The sequence below is a fragment of the Glycine max genome, chromosome 9, assembly GCF_000004515.6.
Source record: "Glycine max cultivar Williams 82 chromosome 9, Glycine_max_v4.0, whole genome shotgun sequence".
NCBI classification, from domain to species: Eukaryota; Viridiplantae; Streptophyta; class Magnoliopsida; order Fabales; family Fabaceae; genus Glycine; species Glycine max.
In genome coordinates, this window is record NC_038245.2 from 40,994,969 (window position 1) to 41,005,755 (window position 10,787).

At 33.0% G+C, this 10,787-nt stretch overlaps 2 protein-coding genes and 1 non-coding gene across 3 annotated transcripts in view; 1 reads left to right on the plus strand and 2 right to left on the minus strand.

The window, feature by feature from the left end:
* Positions 1-1,506: 1,506 nt before the first annotated feature.
* On the minus strand, positions 1,507-3,410 carry LOC100781818 (putative pentatricopeptide repeat-containing protein At1g12700, mitochondrial). The gene has a single exon (XM_026123805.2). It carries the CDS (start codon positions 3,284-3,286, stop codon positions 1,649-1,651), a length of 1,638 nt encoding a protein of 545 aa, XP_025979590.1. The 5' UTR covers positions 3,287-3,410; the 3' UTR covers positions 1,507-1,648.
* A 2,060-nt stretch (positions 3,411-5,470) lies between these two features.
* Positions 5,471-5,675, plus strand: MIR5674B (microRNA MIR5674b). The gene has a single exon (NR_126701.1). It is a non-coding gene; the product is annotated as a microRNA MIR5674b (primary transcript).
* Positions 5,676-8,997: 3,322 nt separating this feature from the next.
* LOC112997906 (protein C2-DOMAIN ABA-RELATED 4-like) overlaps positions 8,998-10,787 on the minus strand; it is a 4,777-nt gene continuing 2,987 nt past the window's right edge. Inside the window, exon 2 of the mRNA XM_026123933.1 lies at positions 8,998-9,288. Coding sequence (XP_025979718.1) covers positions 8,998-9,288 — 291 coding nt within the window. The remainder of the gene's footprint in view (positions 9,289-10,787) is intronic.

Below are 10,787 nucleotides of genomic sequence, written 5' to 3' on the forward strand. Positions count from 1 at the left end.
AATAGTGCGGAATTTTCAGAACGATGAGGCACTTCAAAAGTATCAAATAACCCTCCATATGTCCATTTAAACTTCTCTCTTCCGTGCCATTCCAAGTTCGATTGGAAGATATTCTCCAAACTTACCAAAAGTTTATTTATTGGTGTTAAGTTATAAACAGACCTGAAGCAACCATGATTGTAATAGGAATCAAATGAGAAAAGTAAATAGGACTTACGTTGAAAATCACTTTTGTCCCTGAATCTAAATCAATATGATTGCAGAATCAAGTGGAAACATGGAAAAATAGTAACTCACACAACTCCAGGAGTACTTGCCCTCCTTTCCAACCAACAACACTCCAAATCCAATCTAACTCAATAGTTTTCCTCCAATTTATACCTTCTGACTTCTCCCTCTCTTTCAATTTGGTTAGGATGTTTAACTAAATCACTGTTAAATTTACCTGTTAACAACTTCAACTAACCCTAGTGTGAGCACACAGAAACCCACCTTGTGCTTGCTATTTCTCCTTCTAGGCTCTAGCATAACTTTTTTAATTTAATGTCTGCAAATGAAGTTGCTCTGATTGGAAGGCTTTGTATACATTGCATCAATTCCAACATCAAGCAAGCATGGTTGATTAGCAACAGCAAAGTAGAGCTGGTCATGGAAAGGTGCATCGATGATTCTAAGATCCGATGTTGTACCACTCTCAACAATGTAGATAGAGATAAACCCAAGAGATAGAGAATGGAACTTAAAAGCTCTTGCAGCAGTATAAAATAATGCTAACATATTAAGTTATTGATACTCAGCATATAGCAATGAAACTGACAAACAATCTTGTATGTAACATATCAGAATTAGAATTTGGGCTTAGGGTCAAACTCAACCCCAGAAAAACAGTTATGAAAGTATTAGCACACAAACGAAAAGGAACAAAAAATTCAGACTTTAGAAAATTGGCTTACACCCAGAGTCCATTAAAATTGCACGGTTACTAATATATGATTTTGAATTGGCCAGCCTTCTTTTCTTTGAGTTGTTGTGATTACCTAGTGCAGATATAATCCAGGAAAAATTAAAATGCCTTCATTAGGACGTGTGAACAGAGGCCTAGGCAATCCATGTATGAAGAAAGCAAGAGAAACAATGGGTCTACTTCCATCCTTCACCAAGCTGTTTTGCCTATTCACCATGTGTTCACATCCTTTGTGCAAATTTAACATCCGAAGACTGTCATGTTTGTATCATACATGACAGCATAGTCGTATGCTTATTTTTTTCATTTTGTAAAAAGAGAACAAGAAGCAATCAGAAAAAAATAAAATTCAGTTTTAGTTTCTATGCTTTTAGGTAAACAAAGTCAACTATAAGAGATAAAGCATTTCAAATAATCATGTCAGTTTCAGATTAGTTTCACAACTGAAACACTAACAATGAGGAGCGACTGAGTAAATCATTAAAGCAAGCATCCACAATACATTGAAAAGGAAAAGGATGGTTAAATGAAGACAGTAATCATTTGGCTATTGTTATATTTATAACATAAAAAATGAAGCTAAGTACATATCACCTTTAATAAAAAGTAAAGTGATATTGAGCCCATTGCATTGTCCATCTTCTTTTTCACGGGTAACTAGAAAGTTCTCACATAGTTTTAGTCTTACAACAAGCCTCTAGCAATCATTTGTCGAAGAAGTTTCTCTGCCTTATCATTCTCATCTTTTTTAAAGAGAGCAATGATGATAGTTTCAAAAGTAAATGCATTAGGGATGCAACCATTGTCTTCCATTTTTGACAGCATGGTCAATGCTTCCTCGAGCAGGCCCTGTTTACAATGCCCATTGATCATAACATTGTATGTGTAGACATTGAGATGATATCCTTTAGTCAAAAGATCTTGAAAAACCTCTTGTGCATCCTTAAGTCTTCCACCTTTCCATAGTCCATCAAGAAGTATAGTGAATGTGAACATATTCGGTCGAATTCCCTGATCTTTCATTTTGTTGAACAATGCAATTGCCCTGTCAAGATGACCGTTTTTGCATAATCCATCTATTAAAGAACTGTAGGTGATTACATCTGCGGGTTGACCTCTATCACGCATCTCATCAATAAGATCCCAAACATAAGATATTCTCCCTGATTTGCATAAACCATCAATAAGAGAATTGTATGTCACTGTATTGGGAACCATATTTTTCTGATGCATTTCCTTAAAGAGATTTAATGCCTCATCCACCATTTTACTCTTACAAAATCCGTTAACGAGGATCGTGTAAGTGTGAACGTCAGGAGTCACTCCCATTAGGGACATGGCATTGAATACATGTTGTGCCTTCCTCACTTCATAAAGTAAGACATATCCATCCATTAAAGTATTATAAGTAATAACATTAGGTTCCACACATGCTTTCAGCATCACAGCTAACACACTTTTTGCTTCTTTCACCTTTCCTTCTTTACATAATGCATCAACCAGTATGGTATAGGTATAAACATCTGGGTTGATAGTTTTCAATACCATCACATTTAACAAACCAATTGCTTCTTTCAACTTACCCACGATGCAGAAGCCATATATTAGAGTATTATAAGTGACAACATCAGCAGAAATTCCCTTGACAGTCATTTCAGAAAATAAACCATAAGCCTCACTTACAAGTTGATATTTGCACAGGGCATCAATAATTGTGCTGTACATTACCACATCAGGTTTAGTCAGTCGTCCATCAATCTTTTTCAGCAACTTGATGGCAGCTCTTGTGTCTCCTATCTTACATACTCCATTGATCAAAGTCCCGTAACCAACTTGGTTGAGTTGAAATCCTTGTGCTAATAGCTTGTCGTGAAAGTGCAGTGCTTTCTTGACTTGTCCCTTAAGACAGAGACCTTTGATCAGTGTATTCAAGGTTACGGTGCTGGGCGGGTAACCCCTCTTGAGAATCTTGGCCAATACAGAGAAGCCGAAAGTGATTTGACCCATATGACAGAAACAATTAATGAGAATGTTCAAAGTAAAAAGGTCAGGCTGAATTCCCTTGAGTTCCAATCGGTGAGAAAGGGAAACAGTGGAATAGTGCTTCATCTTTGCAAAGGAATCTAAAATCTTGTTAAATTGGATGATGGGTGGGGTATGACGCATACACAGCATGCGATTGAATTGGGAAACGGCATCGTCAACATTTTGAATGGATGGGGGCTGAGAGTGAAAGTGAGAATGTGAGGAGTTTTGAAGAAAAGAGGAAAAATTGGGAATGGAAAGAGAGACAGAAAACCTTAACCTTCGTGAGAATGACATTGTTGAGAATGAATTGTGTTTGTTGGGGAGAAATCAAACCTCGGTTTTCTGCGATTTCAGATCCCAGAACTTATGGAATGGAAGGCTTGTTACTTAGGGCTCTTGACCAGAATTGCATGGTAATTTACTAAATTAGTGTAACTCCATAGTCTTTTAAATCTACTTTCTTTATTATAAAAATTAAAGTTGCACATTTGTTTTATTTTGAATTGTTAAGTTTGAAATATTTAATTTTCATCTTCTATATTTTTAAAATTTTCCATTAACATGATTTAATACTAATATTTTTAATTTAAAAATAATTCATTTAAAGTAACCATGATTAAAAATTATTAATATTTTTCTTTTAATTTTATTTTTCTCCACCATAAAATAGTATTTAACATTTTAAGAATTTTAAGTTTAAAAGTAATTAATTTAAAATATTTTTACTTTTCTATTGTTATTTTTTTAAAACTTTAATGAGGTTTGTTGTGTTTGGAGAAATTTCTATAGTTTTTCAAAATAAACAAAGGTTTGCAAAGTAATGGCAAAATTCAAGGAAGTTACGAGTAAATTATGGGTAATTTGTAGAAAAATATTTAGAAAGCAAAAATTTTTTGCTTGTCTTTATTTTTTTTTATTTTTTTTTTCTGAATAAACTTTGTAGTCATTTTTTTTATATTTATCAATGTTACGAGCTTTTAAAATGAAAGATTTAGTTATCACCCAAAAATTAGTTTTGGAGCATTCTAAAACAAAATCTTGCTTCTAGTATATAATAATGATAAGTCATGACCTCCTATTTCAATATATATATTTTTTTAGAAGAAGGTTTCAGACCATATTTGTTCAGGGTGCAACTATTCCCTAAAACTGGTTGAAGAAAGTAGGTCCCGATTTGATTTTTTTTATGAAAACCAAGAAGAAAGGAGGTGAATCACAGTTTTAAGGGGTGTGAGGGACTGTGCTTGATGTGGAAGGACAATTTAGAGGTGTATATTTCATCTTTTTTTCTAAATGGCTCAAAATAAGCAATTTCAACTCTCGGTCATATATGGTTTTCCTGGTTAAAAAAGTAGGAAGATGCATATCATGAACATCTTACAATCTTTAAAGACAAGAAGTGATACCTTGTGGCTATGCATAGAGGACTATAATATCATTTCCTCTCCAAAAGATAAAAGTAGGGGCCCCAATGTTTTGGTAATATTCATAGGAAGATAACAGAAAGGACTCAATCTGAGTGTGTATTGACGAGTCCATTTCGGTAGAGAATGAGTTGGATGAACTACTATTGAAGGAAGAAATCATTTGGGAGCAAAGGTGGTGGAGGGGTGGCGAATATAGTTGATAATAATACGTTGGAGGTGCTTAATACTCCATTCAAACACGAGGAAGTGAAAGAGCTTGTTCTACAAACAGTTTTGGGAGGTAGTGGGTGATGATATCACAGAGCTTGTTTTGGATATTCTCATAGGTCTCAACAACACCTATATATTGTTTTGATCCCTAAGACTAAAAATCCAAAACGGGCAACTGAATTTAAGCCTTGTTTATGTCACTACTAAAAAATGACTACACAATGACAATTTTGTTATTAGGAAAGTGAAATTTATTTTTTAAACATACTAAAATGAGTATAAGAATCATCTTAGAATGTAGCATGGTGAGAATTTCATCTTTATAGGAAAAAAGCAAGAATAATTTTATGCAATAATTGTCTTCGTTTTAATTTTCCCTATTTATGAAATTGTCATCGCGTCCCATTTGAAATCCCAAAGTTGTTAGCTCATTTGTCCCCTCTGTCATGCTCTCTGTCACCTAGCCTCCGTGGTGTCGCCCGTCAACCTCTCTCCATCGTCCTGTCCCCAATCATTGTCAATCATGCCCTCCATTATCGTCACGCCGTCTTCGTGTGCTACCATCGTCATACACATAAGTATCCTTATTTGTAGCAATTATGAATTTCGTATATTCTTCGACGCACTTGCTATATCATGCATCTCATCAATAAGATCCCAAACATAAGAGATTCTCCCTAACTTGCACAAACCATCGATAAGAGAATTGCGTGTCACCATGTTAGGAACCATGTTTTTCTGATATCAAGTATCGCAAAAGATTTCATCATCACAGTTATCATACTTTTGGCTTCTTTCACCTTCCCTTTTTTACATAATAATGCATCATTATAGGTATAAACACTTGGGTTGATGATTTTCAATACGATTTCATTTAAGAAGTTAGTTGCTTCTTTCAGCTTACCAACAATGAAGCCACACAATCAAGAATTACAAGTGGCAACATTAACAAAAATCCCTTTGACAACCATTTTAGGAAAAAAAACCATACAAGTTTATGTTTACATAAAGTCAATAATTGTGTTGTACATTATCACATTAGAGTCATCGATCTTTCTCATCAATAGGACGAGAGCTCTTGTGTCTCCTGTCTTGCATATCCCATTGATCAAAATACCATAACTAAAATCCTTGTGAGTGTTTTCTTGACGCGTCCCTTAAGACAGAAACCTTTGATGAGTGTGTTCAAGGTTATGGTGTTTGGCTGGTAACTCCTCTTGAGAATCGTAGGCCGCAATAAAGAGAAGCCAAACGTGATTTGACCCATATGATAGAAACAATTAATGAGAATGTTCAAAGTAACAAGGCTTGGAACACTTCCCTTGAGTTCTAATCGGTGAGAAAGGGAAGCGGCAGTGGGACACTGCATCATCTTTGCAAAGGAATCTAAAATCTTGTTAAATTCAATGATGGGTGTGGTATGATGCATGCACAACATGCGATTGAATTGGGAAAAATCATCATCAACATTTTCAAGGGATAGAGACTTAGAGTGAAAGTGATAATGGAGAGTTGGAAATGAGGGGTTTGGTAGAAAAAAAGGGAAATTGGGATTGAAAAAAGAGACAGAAAATCTTAACCTTTGGCAACAACATCGATGTTGTGTATTCACATGATACTTGTTAATGTGAAATCGAAGTCTACCAACAAAAAAATAAAAAAGGGTTTAATTATGAATTAGTCGTTCAATTATTTTAAATAATTTAATTTGATTTTTAAATTTTAAAAGATTTAATTTGATCGTTAAATTTTCAAAAAATAAATTAATTCAGTCTTTAAATTTTTAAAAGCTTCAATTTAATATTCAAATTTTAAAAAATAAATCAATTTATTTTCAAAATTATTTTTAAATGATTCAATGTGATTCTAAATTTTTTGGACATTTTGTGGTTGCAAGGACATCTTGGTGCCTCTCCTCAAGAAACCAAGCAATAGCTCTACAATATATAGGATGTTGCATATGCATTTCAATAAGATTATTTTTTAGATAGATTGTGAGACTATCTCTGACTGTATCAATCCAAAGAAATTTCAAAACATTAAAGTTTATCATATTCTGAGAAACTGTGCTGCAAGTTTATTTTCTTAAAAAGTTGTTGGATACAGTTTGTAAGTACGGAAGCCAATGAGATTCTCATATGTTAACTAAGGCATCTAAATCTTATGAGCGTCCATAAATTTTTTATGTTAGCCCTTCGGATATTGATTCTCTTATTTTCCAATATTTAATATAAATTATTTATTCTAAAAAAAATATAATATTAATCAAATGTGATTCTTGAGAATGAGATGCATTAAGGAAGGATCAAGTTAATCTAAAAGTAACTAAAGAATTTATGCTTCGTTGGGTTTCTAAGGAACCGTCAAAGGAAGAGGTTGATCAATGTCAACGGAGCACGAAAAATATAAGGTGAGAAAGGACCTAATGAGCACTATGGCGCTAGAGACTGATGTTGGGAAGGTGACCTCAAGTTTTGTGACACCCTATACCCTATACATATATGTACTAATAATATAAGGAATAATAAATTATAATTAATTAAAATTTTTTAAAAAACATTTAAATAAAAGTCTTTCAAAAGGATAAAAGGCTCACATTCAATTTTCTAACATCATAAAATGACTATCAAATAAATACTAAAATCATCTCGACTTAAAACAAGGTCGTTGAAGACTTCATGCAATTAACATAGAAACTTATGTCCCAATGTCACATCCTATCAGAGCATTGTGTCTCAACGTCCTTTATCACAAGGTTCCTTAAAATCATTCACTTAGTCATCTGCTCCCCGAAATACAAAGTTCGGGATTATCACAAGATCCAAAGACAAACAACACACAGAGAGTGAGTCATCACATTCCTAACTAATAGAGAAACAAGACAACTAGATATACATATCATATAAATGAGATACAACTTACTTAAACATAACTCACGTAATTCCACCACTGTCATTTAAAAATCACTTTTCAATCATCAATCATATTACACATGAATCACACACTTCGATCAAGACACAATAACACTCATCAATTTCATAATAAACAATTAGCAAACGTTATACAACAATTATACTAAGACTCAAGCCTATATGCAATGTGGGACCATGTCAACAAAATTAAGAGGAAGAGAAGGCTTAGAAGCTATTGTCAGTCTGAAGACTGACCTAACATTTCTCTATTTATAGCTAAAATACTCACAACCTATTATTTACTCTGTTTTTTTAGCTAATAATATCAGTAAAATAGTTGTTGTACCATGCAAGTGCTAACTGTTTGAAAGCTTCTTGGATGACTTCGAAAAGGTTAAAGATATGAAATAGAGAAAGAGGCTTGTGATACAGAAATAAAACATTTCTCACATGATTTTTCTTTCCCTTGAAAATCCTAAGTAATAATCGAACCACCACAATTTTAACAAAAATTAGCAGATTGCTCACACCTATCGAAATTGGTGTAAGATCATTTTTATCCATACTGGCTAGATGGGAAAAACAACTAAGAATGAGAAAATAGAAGATTAGTTTAATTTATAGGCACATGTAAAATTGTTTATATTATCAATTAATTAGAATAGTGATAAGTGTGACTTTTTTTATAGTTATTAAAAAGTCAACAAACTTATAAACATAACAATCTATGAATAGATAGCATTGTAAAAATCTTTTACACTATCAACAAATAGATTGTTTACTCTTTAAATATTTGTGAAAGGTGTGATGCAAACTGCAGACTCAGTTAAAAGTGACCCTCAGTGAAAATTATTTATGTCTTTCCTCTTTGAATACATATAATTCCTTATCATGATTGCTTTACACAATACAATATTAATATGGTTTTTAATCTTTCATCCCATTTACAAATCAAATACAACATGAAATTAAAACTTACATCAAGATGCAAACCACTGTCCTTTCAATTTTTATTAGGAAAGTAATAAGTACACCTAATTCACTTGTGAAAATAATTTAAACCACTTAAATACAGTTTCAAGTGAAACAAGTTTACAATCAAATGATGACAAAGATGATGCAGTTACTGTTTGATCTAGAGTGGAAGTGTGCAACATTATTCTTTTTATCATCTTTTGAAGCGTAAGTGACATGCAGATTTCATTTAGGAGATGGGACCAAACCAATACCTCCATCCCCTTCCAAAACACACTGAGACCAGAACCAGAAGATAAATTTTTAAACATGAAAAATTACAAGTTCTAAAATGTACTAATACATCACATACATTCCGGGAATAAACACAAGTTCAGTAATTTGTTCCTCAACAAGTCTTAGATACCTTAGATAGTCCAAGGCAAAAGCCAGCTTATATGCATGAAGTTGCTAATACACAAACACCTTATAAGTCATAAGATCATAAACCCTTAGAACCAGGAAGATCAATCCACTGCAATTGGATTTCCACTTCACCACACTCCACATTTTGCAATCTAAGGATCATATCTTGGACAACCTTGCCATTGCTATAAGTTATGCAGCTCTCGTCTGCCAGGCAATTATGCTTGCTTGGTTGTATTCTTGTGACTACAGTACCATTTGGAAGGCCAGTTAAGTTCATCTTCGAGGCCTCTATAAAGGGAAAGATGTCAAATTCTGCATCTCCCATTTTGTCATCTTTGCTAAAAGTGTCATGGTCATACACAGTCTGCAAAATCAGAAAGGATCATCAACCAATGAGCAGTCTAATTATGATGAACCAAAATTGATGTATCCTAACATCATATATTAGAGAACAAATTAGTACCTACGTTTGAGGATTGCAAACAGGATTTTACTTTCCAAGGCATGGCAAATGTAATGCAGAACAATTCATGAAATTTACTACAATTACTCAATCACAGATAACAATGTTCAGGGGTGTTGTGTAGATTGTGAACTCATTCTCACTTTTGTTATCATGAAATTTACTACAATTATTTGTTGAATCTTTTCAAAGACATTTGCGAGATAGATAAATAAAATAGGTTTGTCATCGTGAGACATCAGAGAAAAGTAAATGAATAGATGTGGGTAAAATAAATTCACTTCAATTGATAAAGAAAAATCATAAAATCATACATCCTAGGCAAACAAGGCATGCTAGGTCCTAACATTCGCATTCGATTGAATTCCCGATTTAATTCTTTTGCTTTTATTTCTTTTGCTCTCTACTATCTATAATTTCCTGCTATTATTTCTTATTCTTTCTTCCACCCCTCTCTTTAATTTTTTTCTTCTCTTATAAATTGAAAAGTATATAATAAAAAATACAACACAAAATTCCTGTGGAATTCGACACTCGGACTTTCGAGTTTTACTACTTGGACATTTTGTGCATTTGCCAAATTGTGAACAATGACCTTTCAAAAACTTGTTAAGAGTTGTGATTTTTCAGAGTTATATTTAAAATTTCCTTACTGAAAATTGATTACATATCTGTGGTAATCGATTACACAGTTAATTTTTGAGGGATCATGTCTTCACAGTTTGAATATCAAAACTTTCCGTGACTGGTAATCAATTACACAACAGTGGTAATCCATTACAGCTTAAAAATTCAAATTCAAACTTTCTGAAATTGTTTAAAAACATTTTTGCTTCTGGTAATCGATTACCAGATAGAAATACATAATTTTCAAAGATGTAAAATTACTTAAAATTTTTATAAAAGATTTAAAAACCTAAATCTTTTAAGGTCACACCTTTGCAACTTTTTAAGATATTCGTTTAACATATAAAGGACTATTGTGAATCGTTTCTCTTGATTTCTTGATTTTGACTTGAATCAACGTTGAATAACTTCAATCTTTTGACATCATCAAAATCTTCATACATCATATGCACTTACAATAAAAAATTATCAACTCTCCACATCCAACATGGAACTAGGAAAGCATTAGCTGCAGTTAGGCCATGGTGTAGTGTAGCCTAACTCCACTGATCCAACAAATAAACGATATACAAACCACTCATGTAATTAAATTCAACAACAATAGAAATGTAACTTAATATATAACTGAGACATGTCACAGCATATCCAATGTGGAATGCTAAAAACATCAGCAGCAGTGAGGCCACTGCATAATCCAACTACTCTGATCAAACAAATACAAAATTTACAAACCATTCATGTAAAGTCAAGAACAATAGAAATGTTATTTAATA